At 44.6% G+C, this 25,111-nt stretch overlaps 3 protein-coding genes across 3 annotated transcripts; all 3 read right to left on the minus strand.

The window, feature by feature from the left end:
* Positions 1-20,031: 20,031 nt before the first annotated feature.
* PtA15_16A231 (uncharacterized protein) lies at positions 20,032-21,276 on the minus strand (the record flags this gene model as incomplete). The annotated part of the gene is made up of 1 exon (XM_053163902.1): positions 20,032-21,276. One exon carries the CDS (start codon positions 21,274-21,276, stop codon positions 20,032-20,034), a length of 1,245 nt encoding a protein of 414 aa, XP_053027880.1.
* A 249-nt stretch (positions 21,277-21,525) lies between these two features.
* On the minus strand, positions 21,526-23,163 carry PtA15_16A232 (uncharacterized protein; the record flags this gene model as incomplete). Its single annotated transcript, XM_053163903.1, has 1 exon — positions 21,526-23,163. The coding sequence occupies one exon, from the start codon at positions 23,161-23,163 to the stop codon at positions 21,526-21,528; it is 1,638 nt and encodes a 545-aa protein (XP_053027881.1).
* A 192-nt stretch (positions 23,164-23,355) lies between these two features.
* PtA15_16A233 (uncharacterized protein) lies at positions 23,356-24,636 on the minus strand (the record flags this gene model as incomplete). Its single annotated transcript, XM_053163904.1, has 1 exon — positions 23,356-24,636. The coding sequence occupies one exon, from the start codon at positions 24,634-24,636 to the stop codon at positions 23,356-23,358; it is 1,281 nt and encodes a 426-aa protein (XP_053027882.1).
* Positions 24,637-25,111: the final 475 nt, after the last annotated feature.

Here is a 25,111-nt window from a genome sequence, read left to right on the forward strand (position 1 = left end):
GGAGGTGGGCGAGGGAGCGGAGTCTGCTGAGGAGGTGGGGGACGAGCGGGAGCAGGGGGTCAAGCCGGGGCAGGAGGCTGTAAAGCCGGTCGAGCTTGTGCAGGGCGTCTGGGGGCAGAAGCGGGGCGCGGTCGGGAGAAGGCGCGGGGGTGATGACGCCGGGGACGTTGGTGAGGGCGGGGGAGAGGGCGGAGAAGCTTGGTTGCTGGTGACAACGGTGATACCGCTGGCGAGGGCGATGGAGAGGGGCTGGGAGTCGGTGAGCTTGCGGCGGTCACGATCAACTTCACTCGGCGGGAGATCGAGTCCAGATGGCGCGGCTGGGTGAGCAGCGAGAGCTGGTGCTCGAGCTTGGCGATGGTCACCAGCAGAGGCGGGGGAAGACTAACCTCTCCGCCACCGGCTGTCGACGCCGCCTGCAGGAGACTGCGCGAGCCCAGGAGGTCCTCCAGCACGCTTAGCCGGCCGTCCAGCTGGACCACCCGTTGTCTCCCTCAACACCGTCGGCTCGAAAGGCGTCGAGGACGCGGCGGCCTCTGTTCGGACCATCGGAGGCAGATCAGTGGCGGGCAGCATTGTATCTGAGCCAGGTTTGCCTTCGATACTCCGGATCGGACCACGTTTGGCGTGTTGAGGGTGTGTAGATTATAGAAGGAGGGAAAAACGGGGGAAACAATCAGATCCAGAGCAAACTACAGGTTAGATTGAAGGGGTAGAGAGACGAACTGAATCAGATTTAAAGCAGCCAGACAAGCTTTTCGTAGATTCCCTATCCCATCAAGACCGGGTCGGATGATGGGCAGGCGGGTGAAGCGTGGCTTTCGAGACAATCACAATCCAGTAGATGATTGGGCTGTGCTTGAGGCCTGGCGCCGACGGGTGTAGATGTTTGATCAGCTGGCCGCTGGCAATTGACACGGCGAGTTGGAGAGGTTGGCGGCCAAGGTGAGTTAGGATGGCCGCAGGGGTAGCGCGGAGAGAAGGGTACAGATGATGAGTCGACCTGCAGATGTGACTCGGGATTGGGTTAGGCCGGTGTGATGGGGGATGTGATGTGAGCCGGTAGTCAGTGATGTAGCAGTCAAACAAACATCAAGCGAGAATTAATCAAGGGAAACAAGATCACATACGGGAAGGACGGTTACTGCAAACCACCAGAGCTTAAGGATCTCATCAACTTCAGTGAAATGGAAATGAAGGCCGGGGCCCAGGACACATTTGGATACGGAGGCGCCTTTACCAAAGCTAATTGTGTGATGCAAAAGTCACTAGATGCAAAGAAAGGATCTGAACAAGGCAAAATCCTCCGTCAGAAGATGATTTCAGAGAACCCTGCTGGTGCTCTGGAAGAAAAGGTTGAAGATATTGCCAAGGGTATCCTATCTCTAGCCCAGAAACTGGAGAAAATTCCGACAACTGCTGGCAGAGAATTCAATCGAGATGCGGGACCATCCGGAAAAGCCTTATATGAATCTAGGTCTCCTATTTGCTATTACTGTAGCAAAGAAGGGCACACACTTCCCAAATGTTTCTTATTAGCAGAGGATGAAAAACAAGGACTGGTACGGCGAATTGGACGTGATTTCCACTTACCAAATGGGGACAAAATTCCATATGACCCAGCTCGCCCCATCCGAACGGTAGTTGCCTGTGCTTCAGTTGACCCAAAAATGAAGCAATTATCTGCTCAGTTAGCCTCTTTTGGACCAGCCACTTTTCCAAATAACATTCCGGTACCCGAAGCTAAAACAATATTAAAGAAGGAAAAAGAATCCCAACCTTCTCGAGACATTGTTTCCTCTGTTGGGATTATTCACTGGAAAGACTGGAAAGCACCAACCACCGGAGCCGAAAACTTCATAAGCCAGCTTCCTTTAAGTTCAAATGGGGTACAAAGCCGAGGTGGAGGGTTCTCTGGACGGAAGGAGCCTGAAATAATCCCCAAATCTGGTGGACCCTTCGAGATTCTGACAAAGCATATGGAAGATAACCGAATGGATGTGGACCGCATAGAAACTCCGGAAGTGGCCACCAAGAAGCCTAAACCAAGAGCAGGAGCATCAAAAACCGAAAATGCTGTTGCAAATGAAATTGATAATGCTCAGTTTTCAGTCACATTTTCTCAGCTCAGTAATATGGCTCCTAGATTTACAGAGGAAATGATCAAACGGCTATCAGAACGGTTACCACAAAAATCTGGTACTACAACCTATCTATCTTCAGAACCCCAAACAGAAGCAGAAAAAAACCTTTTGTCGGCATCTATGAAGCTAAATGAGGATAAACAGGGACTTGATGGTTCCAGTTTTTACAGTTGCGCCCTGGGCTTTATCAACACTAAATTAGGAAACCAGAATATAAATTTCTTGGTTGACTCGGGGTCTATGGTCAACATGATCCCAGAAGGTTTGGCATTTCATTTAGGTCTAGAAATTACTCACATAGAGATTCCTTTGTCTGGTGTAGGAGGAGAACAGTGCAATATCACTGGAGTTGTGGAATTCTGCCCAATAACCATTGGGAGCTTTTCAGGACCTATCCACCTCTTTACAGCAATCAAGGCAACCTTGCCTATTCTTGGAAGACCTTTTTTGTTTGACAATAAATGTCAGCTGGAGTATTATTCACAAGGAGAGGTACTCACCTTCCAAGGCCATAAGGAAAGAAGAGTGCAAATCACTTTGGCAAAGGCATTTGAAGGATACGGGTGGGAAAAGAGGAAACAGTGTCTTGACGAACCCCTGACCACCGGCTGTCTTTCCAAGTTGGAAAATCCTCAAACTACAGGTGAACTTTCGAGCAAATTTAGTGAGACAGCCTGTGACGCTCTTGAAAAACTCAAGAGTCAGCCTTTTTTATAAATAAGGGTACTCCCTTAAAAGGAGTAACCTCAATACCAACCGTTGAGATTAATTCTGGAGTACCTGCTTGCAAAGGTTGGACACACAATATTTCATCTAAATTATCTTCTCTATATAATTCTACAAAACAAAAATTAACAAAAACAGAAAATAAAACTATTAATCACTTGAGTTGTTTCAGAAGCTTTCTTTCCTTTGGAAATGTACTAACACAAGAAATAAAAGAAGATTTTCAATTCTCTGGATCTGACAAGAGTTTCAAAGACTTACTTGGAAGGGGTTTTGGAGCTAATGCACAGGCGGAAATATGCAAAAACTGGCAGGACGGACGAGTATGGTGTATGACTAAATACAAACCAGTTGGAAAAAAAGTCAAGCCTGTAAACAAACCAATGCCTCAAGCAATAAACCCACCTCTCAAACGCCCACCACTTTCAAGAGACCCGTACAAAACACCACTTACTCCATTTCCACCAGAATTCCAGGAAACCACCAAGATAACAGAAGAAAGACTCAAAGTTGTAAACTTTGGACCAGTAGGATGGCTGTATCCAGAAGAGCTAAAGCTTTTTAAAAATGTTATAGTCATCCGTGAAAAAGCTTTAGCATTCAATGAAGCTGAGCGCGGTCTTCTGAAGCACTCATATGGACTACCTTATGTTATCCCAGTAGTAGAACATATTCCTTGGCAGAAAAAACCTATTCCCATTCCTGCAGCAATAAAAGAAGAGTTCACAGAATTAGTTCGTGAAAGAGTTGAGACGGGTCTATATGAGCAGTCCACTTCCAGTTATTCAAGTCCTGTATTTTGTGTTGCCAAACACGATGGCCGCTTGCGGATTGTCCACGACCTTCAAGAAATGAACCGAGTCACAATACGCGATGCAGGGCTCCCACCAGCTACGGAAGAATTTGTAGAGTCTTTCTCGGGACGTGCATGCTACGGCTTGGGCGACATTATGGGTGGCTATGATGAGCGGGAATTAGCTGAAGAATCTCGACCTCTCACAACTTTTGACACCCCACTAGGACGTTTTCAACTTACACGTCTACCTCAAGGGGCAACAAATTCAGTTGCAGTATACCAAGCTCAGATGATGTGGATCCTCCAAGACGAAATCCCAGAGAGTGTTGGAGTTTTCATTGATGATGGCGGCATCAAAGGCCCACGGACAGACTATGGCGGTGAAGTTCTTAAGGAAAATCCAGGAATACGGCGCTTTATTTGGGAATATGCCATTCTTTTAGAACGTGTATTGTTCAGAATTGAAGAAGCTGGCCTCACAATATCAGGAAAGAAATTTGCCTGTTGCGTACCAGCCTTGGATATTGTTGGTCATGTAGTCTGCAAGGAAGGACGTAAAGTATCTGCAAAAAAGAAAAATAAGGTACTAACCTGGCCAACCCCAGCAAATGTAACTGATCTTAGAGGATTTCTGGGGATTGTCACCTACGTCAGAATGTTCATTCAAAACCTATCCGAAATAGCAGCACCCCTCCGAAAGCTTACACACAAGAGCCAAGAATGGGAATGGACTGACCAATGTGAGGAGGCTTTCCAGAAGCTAAAATGGAAAGTAGGAGAAGATATTGTCCTCAAAAAGCTTGACTACTCAAAAGATGCAGGCATAGTCATTTTGGCGGTGGACTCAAGTTTCATTGCTGCAGGAGCAGTACTCAGCCAACAAGAGTTAGTAACAGGTCTGAACAGACCAGTATTATACGAATCTATTGTATTTTCTCCTGTAGAATCTAGATACTCCCAGCCCAAGTTAGAACTCTGTGGAGTTGCTCGAATTCTCAAAAAGCTACAAACGGTTCTCTGGGGTCAACACTTTGAGCTGCAAGTAGATGCTAAGTCCTTAATTGAGATGATCAACTCACCATCTTTGCCCAATGCTCCAATGACACGATGGGTAGCATTCATTCAATTATTTTCCTTTGAGCTGGTACACAAGCCTGGGAAAACCTTCACAATGCCGGATGGACTTTCTCGCCGACCTTTAGGACCCGATGAGGACAAATACTACAAGGACACAGATGACTTTGATGAGGACGAACCCGTAATCAGGGCCTGCTTTCAAACCTTGACAGCACATTTTGCTACAGAAGAGATCAAAGATTGGGAAAGCCCAGGATACTGGTTAGACATGAAGCGTTACTTACAAACTCTTAGAAAACCAGAATCTATGGAGAAGGACCAGTTTCTGAAACTCCGGAGGAAGTCAATCAATTACTTTGTAAAGGATTCAAAGCTCATGAAAAGAAATTCACCCACAGCTCAAATGGTGATCTTCAACTCTTATTTTCAATCACGCCTTCTGAAGATGGTCCATGAAGATCTAGGTCATAGAGGAGTGGAAGAAACATATCAACGCCTTGTATGCCGGTTTTGGTGGCCCAGCTTAAAGAAGCAAGTTAAGAAATGGGTTAAGAGCTGTGACGCCTGTCAAAAACGTGACCCCACAATACCCCGTGAAGTCAGAAATCCCACTGGAGAAAGTTTCCTTTTTGGAAGAGTTGCCCTGGACGCCTGTCATATCAAAGCCGGAAGATTTAAATACTTAATTGTAGCTCGTGATGATCTTTCTGGTTGGGTAGAGGCAACAGCACTTGTAAACCTTACATCAGCATCTGTTTCCAAGTTCCTCCTGGAGAATTGGGTCTATAAGTTTGGCTCGATAAAGACAGTTACCACTGACAATGGTCCAGAATTCAAAGATGAGTTTATTGAAGCAGTCAAGCAAATTGGGGCAACCCTTCGACCAACTACCCCATATTATCCAGAAGGGAACGGGATGATTGAAAGGGGACACAGACCAATTAAAGATGCCCTTGTCAAAATGTGTGGCGAGTCTGGTGGAAAATGGAAAGATCTTTTACCCTTAGTTTTGTTTGCAGACCGTATTTCCACAAAGCGGTCAACCGGTTATTCACCCTACGAGATAGTCTTTGGCAAGAAAGCAGTTTTACCTGTGGATATAGAAGCGGAAACTTGTCTTGGAGTTGATTGGTCGGAAGTCAACACCACAGCAGAATTACTGGAGGCCAGGACCAGGCAACTAGAACAGCGGGATGAGATGCTTCAAGAAACCCATCAGAAGTTATTGAAGTCACGTGAAGATTCGGTACGGTACTGGGACAGAAGACTGGCATCAAAATTAAGGGATCCTTTGGAGCCAGGCACATTAGTCCTTACCTATAACAAAAGTCTGGAAGATCAGTGGGGAAAATTATTTTCACACCGTTGGAATGGGCCCTATAGGATCATAAGACAGGTTGAAAAAGGTGCTTACGTCTTAGAAGAATTGGATGGTACTGAATTAAAGAGGAAGTATGCGGCATCCCACATCAAAAGATATTTTCCTTGGGGCAGATCGCTACAAGAGCTAGAGGAAGATGCAATGGATGTAGACGAGGAAGAGTCTACAGAAATTTCTGATAATGATGAATAGACCTTTGCTCCTGAGTAGGAGGGTAAACTGCTTACAATTGCATACATTGCTCAGTTTCCATTGGTCTCTCATTTATACATACCTGGCCAAGATTATAAATATTCTATATGCATATTGATCCCCATCACAGTTTTTTTTAAGTTAGGGGAGGTTCCTAGTCATTTCTGAAACACTGTTTTGAGTCAAGATATTTTTTATGACTTACATATGCACTTTTATATATAAAAGACAAAAATTTTGATGCAGAGTAGGCTGCAGTTTCTTTTGTATGCTGAGGGTATGGGTGGGCACATCAAAGTTCAAATTATTTTTTTTCTCTTCAATGACAAGACTTACTTAAGTATATAATTTTATCTCACTTGAAACTCTCACTTGGGTTCAAATTAGGAGAAAAACTAAAACTTAATTGCTTAATAAAAGAAAAAAAAAAAACTCCTTTTTTTTCGTCACCAAAGCTGACAATTGGTTGGGGACAACCAATAAGTTGGGGGAGGGGAGAGAGAAAAAGAGAATACAATTTTTTTTTTTTTTTTTTTTTTTTTTTTGGATTTTTTTGTTTAGTTGATAAGACAGAAGAGAATCATTTTTTTCGTTCAGAGGTCCGTTTCGCGGGTCGTGACAAAGAAGAAAAGAAAAAGTTTTTTGGGCTAAACATTCAGTACATAGTGTCGTATGGGTATTGACTAAAAAATGAGAAGAAAAGACACTGGTGATCAGTCAATAGCAACAAGGGATCAATGAAAGTCAAGAAAATAAACTTACTTGTGTCCATAAAAGACCCAGAACCAATCACCTGCAAAAGCAAGAGCCTCATCGATCTCGTTTGCGGCTTCGAAGTCCGGATGTCCGACCGGGAATGTCGCGAGAAATCGAGTAAGAACCTGACAGAGACGGTTGAATGCGTCCCCAAACGCGTTGAGTGGATCGAGCATCGGAAGTGGAGGTTCTGGACGAAACTGCATCCGGGGAGCATCTGGAATGACTGGAATATCTTCGACTAAAAGTGAAAACGATAAAAAAAAAGGGATGTTAATAAGCATCAGTTGAGTAAAAAGATGTTCATATATGATGTTTAGCAATGGAAAGGGTACGTACCAGGAGGAAGGCGATGGTTCGCATCAATATCCATCAGGATCGACCCTCGATCCTCCGACATTTCTTCATCGGTGTCGTCGATCCCAGATTCACTCCCAAGCAGGTAGACCATGTGCGAAAGAGGGATCCCCTCGTCGCTTCCAACGGAGCCTTCGTTGACAGCCATTGTAGGAAGGTATACAGGAGAACCCCCTCCAAAGATCTCGCGCTCGAGGATGCATGGCGAGCTAGGCGATTGATCTTCAACAGATGCGTCTCCTTCTTCGTAGTCAGGAAGAGAGTACTGAGGAGAGGGGTTCGAGTCAGCTGGCGAAGCGGGAGGATCGGACGAGGATGACGATGAAAGGGATGAAAGAGGAGAAGATAGGATCTCAATACTATCAGTCGGGCTAGCGCTGTTGGACGAAATTGAGATTACGGACTGATGGGCCATGTTTATTCCAGCTCGTAGTGATGAGAACGAGGTGGTTGGCTGAGGGAAAGAGCTGAGAGGCGGGACGGACCTGCTCCTTAAATACTCTGGCTGGGCGGCCGCGATCAAGACCGAGCTGCGCAGATCGAGATCCGATCGGAGGTCAGCGCTCCCTGGGCAGTCAATACAGATCAAACCTTAGCTTCATACAGGCAACAGAGCACCGTATGGATCTTCAAATTAAGAAGATTCGAGAAGAATCGGAGGCTTACTGGCAACCGATGAGCACAGACTCAATCCTTCAGTATCAAGACTCTACATCCCCGTTTTTCAGCGTTCCGACCTACTAAACACCCGTCGCGATAAAATAACTTGAATCAATCATGTTCTTTAGCTCTCAAACATACCTGAAGCTCACAAGACTCACGCGCATGCAGGTTGAGTTTTCTTTTTTGCTTGTAGTAATGCCAGCGCAAGTGGTATGCCGAATGACCTTCGATCGGCACGATGACAGTCAAACGGTGCCTGTATGTTGTACGGTCTGCTTACCTGATGATCGAAGCTTCTTCAGCGATCTGTACACCTACCACGACCCCCATAAGCTGTTTAAACATAATACATAGATGTATAAAAAGAAAAGAAGGAGTACTTGATTCAGTCAGGCCGGTCACAAGAGGACTGCAGATCAAATTAATTGAACCTCAAAAGCAAATACTTACAAAGAGCGAGACCAATTTCCATACGGCAAGGTTGATTGTGATCGAAGCAGAGTTGTATTCGAGGTGTATAGTTGTTCGGCAGAAGGGAGGCCGAGCACGTTACTGTGCTGGCTGAGACCCACCAGGGCCGGACAACTCAAGCCCGAACGCGTGTTTAGGCCCGCGCCCGCACCTGTAATTATGTAAACCCTCAACTTTCAATGCACTAGACCCCCCGCGCGACTTGACCAAGCAAACCGACGCGCGCGAGTCCAAATGAGAGCAACATGGCGCTGCGCGCTCCGCCCTCCGCGATTTTATCAAGATTTCACAGACAAAGAACATGAGGACGTACCGCGGATCTGCGCACCTCTCAGAGACACTGTAAATAACTTCAAGACCACAGTATACATGAAATATCCCGGCCAGTTACATGAAAATAAAAACTTTACACCGGAACCTCACTGCCTACATGATGATGAGAAGGCAGGGGTTGATTTCAGCCAACTCACAGGGATTAAAATGTTTGAATTAAATACAAGCTCAATTATTTTGAGAATAATTTGGAAAGCTAGCCACTTTTGGATTAAATATATCTTGTTTGGATTTCTTTCTCACATACTTTTTATCCCACAGGATATTCTTCACATTGCTATATTTTATTAGGAGTTGTGAGGACTGGAACCCTGAAACAAAGATTCCAGACTGGAATATCAGGCTTAAAAGTCCAAGATAAACACCAACATTATTGATATGAATTTTATCAACCAAGTTTTTTTTTAGGTTTACTTACCATAACAAAACCTATTTTTTATGGCGTTTGGGCGCAAAATTTTTATGGCAGGAGTTGCACAATCTTTTTATCATCTAGCCCTGGCTATTGAAAGCCAGAGAGCAATAAAGAATATAAGGTAAAGGAATGTGTGAACTAGTCATTTCAGATAGTATATATTTATGAAGAAACTGGGCAAGTTGGAAAAAGCATCATCAATAAAAATCACTGTTTGGATATACTTCAACATTTTTGACCAAGTAAAGAGGCGGGAAAATCAGCAGCTCTTCAATCCATTACGCACAACTCTGGCACATTGTCTGGGGACAGACAATAAGTTGGGGGAGGATGTGGTAGACGCTTTAGTTCTGGATGGAAAAATTCAAAAATTTCTAGTTTACATATGTAGTGTTACATTACACCATCTTTTGATACACACACTCCCTTCAGTTTACATACACAGTTTTACAAAACTGCATGTATATAGCTTACATACTACCCTTTTACATATATATGTGGCTGCGTAGCAACCAGCCAGCCTCATATGCAGCTGTGTAGCAACCACAAGCCACTTATTACAGTAACCCAGCAACCACAAGCCACTTATTACAGTAACCCAGCAACCACAAGCCACATTAATAAAGCGGCATAGTAACCATGGGGCTGTGCAAGTCAATCAAGCAGACTACACAGCAATACAGAAAGCTGTGCAGGTCACTTGAGAAGACTCCATAGCAACCAGAGGGCTGTGTAAGCCACACTTGTAACTAGATCACCAGCTAAATTTGCTCATGTATACACTGCCACACTGTACATAGCTGTATTTGCACAGCACTTGTAAAGGCACACCAGCCAAAACCCCTCATGTACATAGACCACCAGCATAAATGCCTCACATTTTCCTATATAAGGAGGGGCTCTCTCTTCCTTTTTCCCCCATCCATCCACGGAAGGAGATCATTCCCCCCACGAGATTCAAATAAATTGTCACCCTCACACTCTCCGCCACATACTAAAATACTAGCTTTATATTTTGAAATACACAGTCCATTGTGAGCCACTTGTGAGAAAATTATTCAACTACACTAGACCACTGTCTTCTTGCTTCCAGCCTAGCTGGGGGTGTTGTCAGTCTTTGTCTTTCAGAGAAGCAGGGGTTTCCCCACACATACTTCTCTAAATTCAGCCATAAGAGGTGCAAACCGCTTTTGGAGTCTCACAGCGGAGTTTTAGTGTTGAGGTTGTTTTGAGATAATTAAGAATGCGTACGGCTGCGTACCAGTGTGAGAGAGATGGATTGCGTAAGTATTGGGACAGTTTGTTGACGGCAAAGGCTATATCTGGGTGAGTGCACTGTGAGATCCAGAGCAATGAGCTTATGATTTGGGGATAAGGCCCAGGTGAGGAGGGGTCAGAGGAGGTTCGATGGGTGAGGTTCTTGAAGTATGAGTCAGTCGGGGTAGAAACTGAGTGGGTAATACCGTCAAGAAATTGAGAGGAGATCTCGTCGATGTAGTGGGATTGATTGAGGAAGACATGCTTGCTGGCTGTGTTGCGGGTGATTTTAATTGACAGGAAGTGATGTAGGTCCTCATCGGCACCAATGGTGAATTGTTTGCCTACGGAGGAGATAATGGAGTCAACAAAGTAGGGTTCGCCGACTATAGCAAGCTCGTCGACGTGTGTGGTGATTGTGCCGATGAGCTTGCCTGATTCCAGTTTAAAATAGAGAGTTGGGTCGTAGGCCGAGATCGAGTAAGGCTTTGTGTAGTTTGATGTTCCACTGTCTGGGAGATTGTTTGAGACCATACAGCAAGCGACTAACTTCTCACACCCAGTCCGGGTGCTGAGAATCTTCGACGCCCGGCGGCTGTTCCATGAATACTGGTTTGTCGAGATGGCCATTAAGGAAGGCTGTCTTGAAGTCAACTTGGCGGCCTTTCCAGTTTTGACTGCCAAGGAGACTGAGGATGAGTCGGAGCGTTTCAAGTTGGAGGGTGGGTGAGAAAACTTCGTCATAGTCTAACCCCTGCACCTGGGAATACCCCATGGCAACTAAACGGGCCTTGAGTTTTTGAATTGTTCGATCTGGGCGGCGTTTGATTTTGAACACCCACTTGGATTTGATGATCTTGCGTTTGGCGGGACGTGGGACCAGCTTCCAGGTGGACATTCCGAGAAGAGAAGCGTACTCTTCGTCGGCTGCTTTCAGCCAGCGGAGATTGTTTGGTGATTTGAGAACTTGACGCCAGGTTTTTGGGGTGTCAAGCTCCTCGTCGGTGTTGGTGGTTTTGGCCCAGTGGCCGAGACAATCTGGAGGATTGTGCTGACGGGTCAAGGTACACTTAGGCGGGGAATTACGAGGGGGTGAAGGGGAAGGGGAAGAGGGACAGGGGGGGAGATCAGGGAGAGAAATGAAAGTGAGATCATCCGTCGATGAGGAGATAGGGGACGGAGATCTTACCTCAATCTCTGTGACTGGAAGAGATGGATTTGGAGATGGAAGAGATGGAACGGATGGGCAGGCAGGTACGGCGATTGGCCAGGAGACTTCTACCAACAGTTGTTTTGGAGAGGGTGTCAGCGGTGCTCCATATGGGAAGGTTCGCTTGTCAAAAACAATGTCGCGGGACTTGATGATTTGACGTTTTTCCAAGTCCCACAGACGGTTTCTGTTGCCGTCTGAGAGGTAGGAAAGTAGGATGGACGATTGGGCTTTGGGGTTGAGTTTCTTTCGATTGGGTTCAGGTACCTTGTACCAGGTCAGGCAGCCGAAGGGGTGGATCGCTGAGAGGTTGACCGGTTGTTGATTCAGAATGGAGGCTGGTGAGTTGAAACCCGCCGGAGTGTGGCATGGGAAATTGTTGTAAGGGAAAAGGGAATGTCGTAGAGCGTCTACCCAGAACGATTTTGGGAGATGAGCGGTGAGCAGAGAAGATTGGACAAAATTGTGGATGGTCCGGTTAGTTCTCTCGGCTACGCCGTTGAGCTGAGGAGAATGAGGTGGGCCGGGGTTGTGCCTTATGCCGGAAATGATGAGATAGGTTGTGAATTCAGCGGAGAGATACTTGCCGCCATTGTCAGTTTGGAGAGGTTGAATTTTGTGAGAACCGGATTTTTCAAAGAAAGCGCGGAAGATCTTGAAGCAGGAAAATGAGTCGGATTTGTTCTTCATTGGGTAGACTGTGAGGAATTTGGAATAGTCGTCCACAAACGTAATGAAGTACCGGTAACCCTTGCGTGAGTTTACTTCATAGGAGGCAACGTCGGAGTGTATGAGTTGGCCGGGGATGGTGGAGCGGTACGGAGCGCGGGAATGGAAACACTACAAACATGGATGAATTTGGGAAGGCATATATTGATCGATATGGCATATATTGATCAAATTATATTGATCTTTTTTTTTTTTTGAAATTTCTCTTAAATTTGTTTCTTTCCTGCAACATCATAACCCTTCTATCATCTCTCTTTCTCTTGATTTCCTCCTTTCTAAGTTTTCAACCATAGTAAAAGCTTCATTTTGTTACCAGATCAAATAGGTCATTTTTACATACTTGTATGAATTATTCCTGAGAAAAAATAGTCTGTTAAGTCAGGCAGGGAGGGGGAGAGGGGAGGAGGAATGGGGAGGCATGAATTATTGTGACTTGAACCTTGCAGAAGTGTTGAAATCTACTTTCCAAAAAAAAAAAAAAAAACAATCAGTCTCAATATATCATGCTACATCAATTTTGTTCAAATTTAATGGCTTTTATATATGACTCATCATATCCAATATCCTAAATTTCTACTAGGCCTGAGATTGATTTAGCATTTGTACTAGATTTGAGTAGGGTGTCTTATATCATGGAAGAACTCCCACGCTGCGCTGAGGTATGGTGGGAGAAACACCAGTAAGCTACCAAATCAGTGATATTTTGCAACTGATCACATTGTGGTTGCTACATTTGGAGGTTTTAAGGTCATTCGAGGTACACCATGATCCGTTGAGGCCATTTGATCATTTTTGTACCAATATCATGGAAGAACTCCCACGCTGCCCTGAGATATAGTGGCGGGAACACCATAAAACTACCAAATTAGTTATATTTGGCAACTGATCACATTGTGGCTGCTACATTTGGGGGTTTTGTGGTAATTAAAGGTACAAGGTGAATCTTTAAGGGCATGTGAACATTTTGGTACCAATATCATGGAAGAACTCCCAGACTGCGCTGAGATATAGTGGGAGAAACAGCAGGATACTACCAAATTAGTGATGTTTGGCAACGGATCACATTGTAGCTGCTACATTTGTGGGTTTTGTGGTCATTCAAGGTACAAATTGCGACTTTGAGGGCATGTGAAAATTTTGGTACCAATATCATGGAAGAACTCCCAAGCTGCCCTGAGATATAGTGGCAGAAACACCAAGAAACTACCAAATTAGTCATATTTGGCTACTGATGACATTGTGGCTGCTACATTTGGGGGTTTTGTGGTTGTTCAAGGTACACAGTGAATCTTTGACCTCATTTGATCATTTTGGTACCAACATCATGGAAGAACTCCCATGCTGCACTCAGATATAGTGGCAGAAACACCAAGAAACTACCAAATTAGTGATATTTGGCAACTGATCACATTGTGGCTGCTACATTTGGGGGTTTTGTGGTCATTCAAGGTACACAATGAGTCTTTAAGGGCATGTGAAAATTTTGGTACCACTATCATGGAAGAACTACCATGCTGCGCTGGGATATAGTGGCAGAACACCAAGAAACTACCAAATTAGTGATATTTGGCAACTGATCACATTGTGGCTGCTACATTTGGAGGTTTTGTGGTCATTCAAGGTACAAAGTGAATTTTTGAGGGCATGTGAACATTGTGGTACCAATATCATGGAAGAACTCCCATGCTTCACTGAGATATAGTGGCAGAAACACCAAGAAACTACCAAATTAGTCATATTTGGCAACTGATCACATTGTGGCTGCTACATTTGGAGGTTTTGAGGTCATTCAAGGTACACCATGATCCCTTGAGGCCATTTGATCATTTTTATACCACTCCCATGCTTTCCTGAGATATAGTGGCAGAATCACCAAGAAACTACCAAATTAGTGATATTTGGCAACTGATCACATTGTGGCTGCTACATTTGGAGGTTTTGTGGTCATTCAACGGACACAATGAATCTTTGAGGTATGTGAACATTGTTTTACCAATATCATGGAAGAACTCCCATGCTGCGCTGAGATATAGTGGCAGAAACACCAAGAAGCTAGCAAATTAGTGATATTTGGCAACTGATGACATTGTGGCTGCTACATTTGGGGGTTTTGTGGTCATTCAAAGTACACCATGATCCCTTGAGGCCATTTGATCATTTTTATACCAATATCATGGAAGAAATCCCATGCTGCACTGAGATATAGTGGCAGAAACACCAAGAAACTACCAAATTAGTCATATTTGGCAACTGATCACATTGTGGCTGCTACATTTGGGGGTTTTGTAGTCATTCAAGGTACACAATGAATCTCTGAGGGAATTTGAACATTTTGGTACCAATATCATGGAAGAACTCCCACACTGCGCTGAGATATAGTGGCAGAAACACCAAGAAACTACCAAATTAGTCATATTTGGCAACTGATCACATTGTGGCTGCTACATTTAACAGTTTTGAGGCCATTCAAGGTACACCATGATTCCTTGAGGCCATTTGATCATTTTTATACCAATATCATGAAAGAACTCCCATGCTGCACTGAAATATAGGCGCAGAAACACCAAGAAACTAACAAATTAGTGATACTTGGCAACTGATCACATTGTGGCTGCTACATTTGGGGGACTTGTGGTCATTCGAGGTACACAATGAATCTTTGAGGGCATGTGAACATTTTGGTACCAATATCATGAAAGAACTCCCATGCTGTGCTGAGATATAGTGGCAAAAACACCAATAAACTACCAAATTGGTGATATTTGGCAACTGATCACATTGTGGCTGCTACATTTGGGGGTTTTGTGATCATTCAAGGTACACAATAAATATTTCAGGGAATGTGAACATTTTGGTACCAATATCATGGAAGAACTCCCACGCTGCGCTGAGATATAGTGGGAGAAACACCTGGAAACTACCAAATTAGTGATATTTGGCAACGGATCACATTGTAGCTGCTATATTTGGGGGTTTTGAGGTCATTCAATGTAAACAGTGAATCTTTGAGGGCATGCGAAAATTTTGGTAGCAATATGATGGAAGAACTCTCTTGCTGCACTGAGATATAGTGGCAGAAACAGGAAGAAACTACCAAATTAGTCATATTTGGCAACTGATCACATTGTGGCTGCTTCATTTGGGAGTTTTGTGATTGTTCAAGGTACACAATGGATTTTTGAGGGCATGTGATCATTTGGGTACCAATATCATGGAAGAACTCCCACGCTGAGTTGAGATATAGGGGCAGAAACACCAAGAAACTACCAAATTAGTGATATTTGGCAACTGATCAAATTGTGGCTGCTACATTTGGGGGTTTTGTGGTCATTCAAGGTACACAGTGAATCTTTGAGGGCATGTGAACATTTTGGTAGCAATACCATGGAAGAACTCCCACGCTGCCCTGAGATATAGTGGGAGAAACACCAGGAAACTACCAAATTAGTAATATTTCACCACAGATCACATTGTAGCTAATAAATTTGGGGGTTTTGTGGTCATTAAAGGTACACAGTGAATCTTTGAGGGACCATTTTGGCACCAATATCATGGAAGAACTCCCTTGCTGCAATGAGATATAGTGGGAGGAACACCAAGAAACTACCAAATTAGTGATATTTGGCAACTGATCACATTGTGGTTGCTACATTTGGAGGTTTTGAGGTCATTCAAGGTACAACATGATCCCTTGAGGCCATTTAATCATTTCAGTATCAATATAATGGAAGAACTCCCACGCAGTGCTGAGATATAGTGGCAGAAACACCAAGAAACTATCAAATTAGTGGTATTTGGCAACGGATCACATTGTAGCTGCTATATTTGGGGTTTTCGTGGTTATTGAAGGTGCAAATTGAGTCTTTGAGGGCAGTTGAACATTTTGGTGCCAATATCATTAAAGAAATCCCAGGTTGGGCTGAGATATAGTTGCAGAAACACCAAGAAAGTACCAAATTAGTCATATTTGGCAACCAATCACATTGTGGCTGCTACATTTGGGGGTTTTGTGGTCATTCAAGGTACACAGTGAATCTTTGAGGTCATGTGAACATTTTGGTACCAACATCATGGAAGAACTCCCACGCTGGGCTGAGATATAGGGGCAGAAACACCAGGAAACTACCAAACTAGTCATATTTGGCAACTGATCACATTGTGGCTGCTACATTTGGGGGTTTTGTGGTCATTCAAGGTAAAAAATGAATCTTTGAGGGCATTTGATCATTTCCATGGCAAATTAGTTTCAAAAGGCCTTGTATGCATGTAGCATATCAAAGATGATATTGAATATCTTGGGGAAATGTAAGGTCACACCAACTTAACAATACGTGAAGGATGTCATTATGAGAGAGGTGAGGGGTCAATGATTTTCCATTTTTGAAATAAAGTACATTGGGAGATTTCTGGGAGACTTCTGATAATATCAATGCGACACACACCATTCTTTTCTTGCTGAAAAAAAGACGTTGCAAGTTTGAGGATTAATCCAGGAGTTCTTCCATGATATTGGTACCGGAATTATACAATGCCCTTACAGATTTGTTGTGTGCCTTGCATTACCACAAAACCTCCAAATGTGGCAGCTACAATGTGATTGGTGGCCAACTATCACTAATTTGGTAGTTTCCTGGTGTTTCTCCCACTATATCTCAGGGCAGCGTGGGAGTTCTTCCATGGTATTGCTACCAAAATGTTCACATGCCCTCAAAGATTCACTGTGTACCTTGAATGACCACAAAACCCCCAAATGTAGCAGCCACAATGTGATCCTTTGCCCAATGTCACTAATTTGGTAGTTTCCTGGTGTTTCTCCCACTATATCTCAGCGCAGCGTGGGAGTTCTTCCATGATATTGGTACCAAAACGTTCAAATGCCCCAAAGATTCACTTTGTACCTTTAGTGACCACAAAACCCCCAAATATAGCAGCTACAATGTGATTGGTTGGCAAATATCACTATTTTGGTAGTTTCTTGGTGTTTCTTCCACTATATCTCAGCGCAGCATGGGAGTTCTTCCATGATTTTGGAATCAAAATTTTCACATGCCCTCAAAGATTCATTATGTACCTTGAATGACGACAAAACCCCCAAACGTAGCAGCCAAAATGTGATCAGTTGCCAAATATGACTAATTTGGTAGTTTCTTGGTGTTTCTGCCACTATATCTCAGCGCAGGATGTGAGTTCTTCCATGATGTTGGTACCAAAATGTTCACATGCCCTCAAAGTCTCAATTTGTTTTTCAAATGACCACAAAACTCCCAAAAGTAGCAGCTACAATGTGATCCGTTGCCAAATATCACTAATTTGGTAGTTTCCTGGTGTTTCTGCCACCATATCTCAGCACAGCATGGAAGTTTTTCCATGATATTGGTACCAAAATGTTGAAATTCCCTCAAAGATTCATTGTGTACCTTGAATGACCACAAAACCCCCAAATGAAGCAGCCATAATGTGATCAGTTGCCAAATACGACTAATTTGGTAGTTTCTTGGTGTTTCTGCCACTATATCCCAGCGCAGGAGGGGACTTCTTCCATGATGTTGGTACCAAAATGTTCACATGCCCTCAAAGTCTCAATTTGTACCTCAAATGACCACAAAACTCCCAAAAGTAGCAGCTACAATGTGATCCGTTGCCAAATATGACTAATTTGGTAGTTTCATGGTGTTTCTGCCACTATATCCCAGCGCAGCATGGGATTTCTTCCATGATATTGGTACAAAAATGATCAAATGCGTCAAAGATTCACTGTTTCCCTTGAATGACCACAAAACCCCCAAACGTAGCAGCTGCAATGGGATCAGTTGCCAAATATCACTAATTTGGTAGAGTTCTTGGTATTTCTGCCACTATATCTCAGCCCAGCATGGGAGTTCTTCCATGATATTGGTACCAAACTGTTCACATTCCCTCAAAGATTCATTGTGTACCTTGAATGACCACAAAACCCCCAAATGAAGCAGCCATAATGTGATCAGTTGCCAAACACGACTAATTTGGTAGTTTCTTGGTGTTTCTGCCACTATATCTCAGCGCAGCATGGGAGTTCTTCCATGATATTGGTACAAAAATGATCAACTGGCCTCAAGGGATCATGGTTTCCCTTGAATGACCTCAAAACCTCCAAATGTAGCAGCCAAAATGTGATCACTTGCCAAATATCACTAATTTGGTAGTTTCTTGGTGTTTCTGCCCCTATATCTCAACCCAGCGTGGGAATTCTTCCATGATATTGGTACCCAAATGATCACATGCCCTCAGAGATTCATTGGGTACCTTAAATGACCACAAAACCCCCAAATGTAGCAGCCACAATGTGATCCTTTGCCAAATATCACTAATTTGGTAGTCTCCTGGTGTTTCTCCCACTATATCTCAGGGCAGCGTGGGAGTTCATCCATGGTATTGCTACCAAAATGTTCACATGCCCTCAAAGATTGACTGTGTACCTTGAATGACCACAAAACCCCCAAATGTAGCAGCCACAATGTGATCCTTTGCCAAATATCACTAAGTTGGTAGTTTCCTGGTGTTTCTCCCACTATATCTCAGCGCAGCGTGGGAGTTCTTCCATGATATTTGTACCAAAATGTTCAAATGCCCTCAAAGATTCACTTTGTACCTTTAGTGACCACAAAACCCCCAAATATATCAGCTACAATGTGATTGGTTGGCAAATATCACTATTTTGGTAGTTTCTTGGTGTTTCTGCCACTATATCTCAGCGCAGCATGGGAGTTCTTCCATGATGTTGGTACCAAAATGTTCACATGCCCTCAAAGTCTCAATTTGTACCTCAAATGACGACAAAACCCCCAAAAGTAGCAGCTACAATGTGATCTGTTGCCAAATATCACTAATTTGGTAGTTTCCTGGTGTTTCTGCCACTATATCTCAGCACAGCATGGAAGTTTTTCCATGATATTGGTACCAAAATTATCACATGCCCCTGAAGATTCATTGTTTACCTTGAATGACCACAAAACACCCAAATGTAGCAGCCACAATGTGATCAGTTGCCAAATATGACTAATTTGGCAGTTTCTTGGTGTTTCTGCCACTATATCTCAGTGCAGCGTGGAAGTTCTTCCATGATATTGGTACCAAAATGTTCACATGCCCTCAAAGTCTCAATTTGTACCTTGAATGACCACAAAACCCCCAAATGTAGCAGCCACAATTTGATCAGTTGCCAAATACCACTAATTTGGTAGTTTCTGTTGTGAGTAGAGCTCATAAATAATGGATACTTTTCAATCTAGTATGGAAAAGTAGACTAAATGCAAGTATGTGACATGTGCCGCAGTCGAGTACTATGACCATGTCGCAACATCCCCCCCCTTGACAAGAAACCAACACTAATATGGAAAATGAAAAACGGAAAAAAAAAAAAAAACAGAAGAGGAACAAAATAAAAGGAATAATAAGGAAAATAAAAATAACAACAAATAACATAAGAGGCAGAATGTGTATGGGATAGCTGAGAGTAAAACAGAGGAGAAGAAATGAAAGAAGAAATTAACCCGCATGACCTTGAACTACCGCTGCAAGATGTTTGTGTGCTGATTTTCCCAAAGCTTTTGTCAGGATGTCGGCCAGTTGTTCTTTCCCAGGGATCCACGTCAGAGAGGTTTTTTGTTGAAAGAGAGCTTGGTTTGTAACATAAAAGTCTTGTTCTACGTGTTGTGCCCTCTTGTTGGAAGCGTCCTCACAACCAATCTTCACAGCTGACTGATTGTCACAGAGGATTTTCACAACACAATCCGCTCCAATAATGTCCGCCAGTAAGTTCCTGATCCACAGTGTGTGTATAGTGGCGTGTCCAAGTGCCATGTACTCCGCCTGGCACGTCGAGCTTGCCACTGTAACCAGTCTGCGTGACACCCACATGATGGGCGCACCGTACAGTCGAATGAGTACACCGTATGATGATCTGGAGTTGGGACCTCCCCAGTTTGCATCGACGTAGCAATCCACCGGTGAATGGCAAATCTTAGACGGTTGGATCTTCAGTGGCATGTCCCTTGATTTTGCTAGGTAGTTGATCAGATGGCGTAGGCCTTTCCAGTGGATCGTTGAGGGTCGGGCTGAGAAACGTGCAAGATAGTTCACACTGTACGTGACATCGGGTCTAGTTCCAACAGCAACATAGCTGAGACTGCCAATAGCAGATAAGTAATCCGTACTGTTCACTCCCGGCTCTTTGTCGTCAGAGTTAGCAGAATACCCTTCCGGGAGCCGAGATGATGCAAGAGAGACACCATCCCATTGTTCATTCAGGATTTTCGAGATCAGACAAGGTTGTCGTAGTTCAAAACCATCTTCCGTACGCGTGATCTTGACTCCCACCATGCTTGAAAGACCTTCTTCCCACTTGATTTCCAAACTTCCTTTTAATTGTGTTTCAAGTAGTTTGAGTGCCTCATCAGAGGAGCCGGTGACAATACCATTGTCAACGTGAACCCAAATTATTGAACGGTTGACCTTGTTGCTGAGAGTGTAAACACTTGAGTCATAATAACTGGATATGTAACCCAGATCAGCTAGAGTACCGCGCAGGTGTTTCCACCAGCATCGAGCAGATTTTTTCATCCCGTAAAGTGCCTTCTTCAGAAGGCACGCTTCCCCTGCTTCGACGTCTAGCCCTTCAGGCGCCTGTACCCATACTTCTCCATTGATGGGCGCATTCAGGTAAGCCGCCACGAAATCAAAGTTGTAGACGGGCCAGTTATTCTTTGCTGCCAGAGTAAGCAGGATGCGCATCAATGTGAAGGTCGCCGTTGGTGCAAACGTGTGCGCAAAATCAGTCCCCTCCTTTTGATTAAATCCTTTGGCTACGTAACGCACCTTGAACTTGATGGAACCATTGGAATTGGTCTTCTTTGCAAAGACCCATCTAGCACCGAGTTTTCAATGTTTGCTCGGTAGGCGGCGTACAACCCAAACTGATTTTCTCTTCAGGTTGGCCAATTTGGTATTGATAGCCTCCTTCCATCGCGCTGCATCTTTGGATCACATAGCTTCTTTGAAAGACAACGGGATCTCGTTGGACTCATCGTGACAATCCTTTAATACCGCATCAACTGCCTCTTCTTGGAGTTCAACTCGACGCTCTTCGGTGAAGTCACCCAGCTCCAGATGTCTTGATTCTGCCGCGGGTTTGGTGATCAATGGTAGCATTTCAGCCTTCTTCAAGTCTCCAGAAGTTGCCACGACCGCGGTCGACGGTAGAGCGTTGCGTCCAAATTCCGCCCAAGCGGAGGATACCAGCTTCTTGGTTGCAGGGAGCCAGAACGTCCAGCCTTTCGACTCCGCCAGGTGTCCTACTACTAGCCCTTCAACTGCTCGGCCGTCCAATTTCTTTTGTTTCTCCAGTGCCACAAGGACGTAGGCTCTGGACCCAAAAACCCGTGTTCTATCAAGCTGAGGTTTGTCTCCGAAGAAACATTCATACGGAATCTTCTCTTTTGTTATCCGATTAGGTATGCGGTTTAGTGTCCATGCTGACCACATAAAGGTGTAACCCCAAAACTCACGTCCCAATTCACTGTCGTAGAGAATGCTTTGTCCCATGTCGGAGACCGTACGGTTGTAGCACTCCGCTGCTCCATTTTGGAAATGGTGATATGGCAAGGACCGTTCAGCCACGACACCTTTCTTACTGAGGAAATCCCCAAGGACTTTTGAGTCAAATTCACCACTGTTGTCAGATTGTAGTATTTTCAATTTGCTGTCGGTCTGAGTTTCCCATCGCGTTACGGTTTGCATCAGTATCGCCGCCGCTTCCCCTTTTGTTTTTAAAATCTTTACTTCACTGTAAGACGTGTAAACATCTCGAATAGTTAGCGCATATTTTCCGCCGCTCAGCGTTGGTGTGTCGAAAGGGCCCATTAGGTTGACACAAACTACAGATAACTTACCAGACACACAATTTGAAGGACCGAGTGCTGACGTCCTAGTTGCTTTGCATATGGCGCACACGGGGCATTTGATGGAGCCTCTGGGCATTGTTGCAGGCAAACCATATCCAAGCTGAAGCTTGACCATTCTCCTTATTTTCCTGAGGCTAGCATGTCCGAACAACCAATGCCAAAAAAGGAGGGTCTTCTCATCTGCAGTGAGATCCTCAGCGTTCCATGTGAACTGGCTATGTTCAACCAGAGTAGGTGACTTGAAAACGGCATGTGCCTCAATTGCAGGTGAGAAACAGTTGGGAAACAAAGTAGATGGGCAGTAGGGAAGGGAAGAGAAAGCGCGCATAGGTCGAATCACCGGCCACGAGTTTTTTGTCGCATCGAATATGCTTCGGAGGAGAACTTTTCCGTCGCTAGATAGCAGATCAATAGAGTCAAAATTAGTGTTTACTTTGAACTGAGCATTTGATTTCTTGAACGCAGCAATGGAAAGTAGAGTGGACCTTGCTCGCTCATAGTAATAGACCTTCTTAACAGCAATAGTCATTTTGTTCATCCCGGCAAATCTCAAAGTACCCGTACCTGTGATGAAATCACACGCCAAGTCAGTGGCAACCTTGACAGCAATCGGTTGTTCTAGCAATGTGAAGTCAAACAGTGCGTACCTGTCCCCAGTGACATTATCTGAGGCACCGGTGTCCCAGATGACTTCTTGACCGTCGCGGTCTACGGTCATTTCCCGGAGATTGAAACGATGGCCAGTGGGTTCAGCTGACAGGTCTTCATTCTCAAAAGTGTATTTGACTTCTTCCTCTTCCTCTGCAAACAAGTCGGGGTTGATTTGTCTTGTTTCCACAGTTTTTGTTGGTGGGACAGGGTTACCGGTCCTGGGGTGCGATACTCCAGTGGGTCGGGAAGAAGGATTTTGTCAAACTTCTGGTTGGGATGGTTTGATGTAGGGAATGCGGCTGTAATTGTAAGTAACCGAGCATGAGGGAAAGCTCAGACAGGGAGGGGGAACGGTGCCGGTGTTACGTTGAGCTTGTGTATTCTTGCGGCTGGTTGGGCAATGTGGAGCGATGTGTCCAACTTGCTTGCATATGTAGCAATCCGGAGGCTTCTGTACTGCCATAGCAGTGATCTTTGAGTCTTCAATTGAACCTGAGACGTTTCCTGAAACGCTTCCTGAAACGGGTCCTGAAAAGCTAGAGTCTGTTTGGCTAGCTAGTGAGACTTTTAAAGCAGACGACTCCGCACGTCCTGTTTCTTCCGCTAGTCGTTGTTCAGAGCGGGCTGCATCCCAAAACCGGAGGATGTCGTTGGAGATCGGATTTTCAGATTCATGGGTCTCCATGAAGAGGTCTACTTTGCGATCCAGGACAGGGCAAAGATTGGTGTTGAGATTCGATTGCATGATGAATCCCATAACGGTGTCCCACGTGAACTCCACACGCTGCTCGATGAACGTTTTCGCGCATCTGTCAAATGCTGCGATTGCCTTGGCCAAACTGCTGTAGTCGGTAAGATTGATTTTCTTGAGGGTCTCCCACGCTTGGAGTTGCTTCGCTCTGTTGATCACACGAAACTTGCTAGTCAAGTGCTGGACGACTTCAGCTGAGTTGTTGAGGTCCAAAAGGTCGTAGGCCAAGTCGCAGTGCACTGAGGAGTGTATGATTTCACGGGCAATCTTCTCGTGATGCGGGTCGGCAACATAGCCTTCAGCGGGCGTGTAGAAGTGTTGGTATTGAAAGCGCTCAAAAGCGACGACGGCCAGGGCAGCTTCCCACTCGGTGATGTTTGATCCATCGATCTTCAGGATGCAATCGGGGTGGATTTTCTTAACCGCCGCTGAAGCTATAGCCGAGAGTTTAGTAGCCTCATCGAGTAACGACCGTTGTCTGATCCTTGCATCCTGATCTGCCCTGCGATTCATCACTTTGTGGTGTCTGGCGCGCTCCTCTTCACGCTGAAGTCTCATTTCTGCTATCAGGCTGGCAATGTCAGCCTGCGATGGCATCTGAGGAGGGGTTGTTGGTTCGGTTTGATTGAGAGGTTGTGGAGAGAGATTCTGGACATGTGGAGGGCCTTCCGTCCGTCGCCAATTCGTGGCAGATGAGCCAATCATTCTGTCCGTGAGCCTTGGTTGGAACGTGGTTTCCTCGGGTAGATCTTCTGAAAACGCGCAAGCCTTCCCTTTATCGGCACGCATGAATGAAGAGGAGTCAGTACCACGATTGACGTCTGTTGCTGCACGACCAACCCGGCAATGGAAGAAATTGTTTGACGTAACCTGAGGCCCAAGGATGTTTTTCAATGTTGGATTCTTTGGTGTGACCCGGTCGATGGTTCGTGTTGAGGGTAACTGAGGTGACACAAGACTAAGAGAGATTTGACGAGGTGTTGAGGACAAAGTCCGAGCACAGTAATTCAAAGTAAAATCATCATTCAGTGAGAAAGGATAACAGTAAGAAGAACAACTAGACTATATACATGTATAATATAGGCTAAGTTGTGGGTGTATAGGTTAGAAGCATACTACATAGGGAAATGCTAATACACTATCTTAACAGTTCGCAGACCTGGAAGCGCCCCCAGTCGGTTTACGGCTCCTGGTATGTTACGTCTGGAAGGGGGTTTGTTGTCGGACATGGTGGGAGTGGGCAAAGGGAAAAAAGTGAAAAACG

The sequence above is a fragment of the Puccinia triticina genome, chromosome 16A (assembly GCF_026914185.1).
Source record: "Puccinia triticina chromosome 16A, complete sequence".
Lineage (NCBI taxonomy): Eukaryota > Fungi > Basidiomycota > Pucciniomycetes > Pucciniales > Pucciniaceae > Puccinia > Puccinia triticina.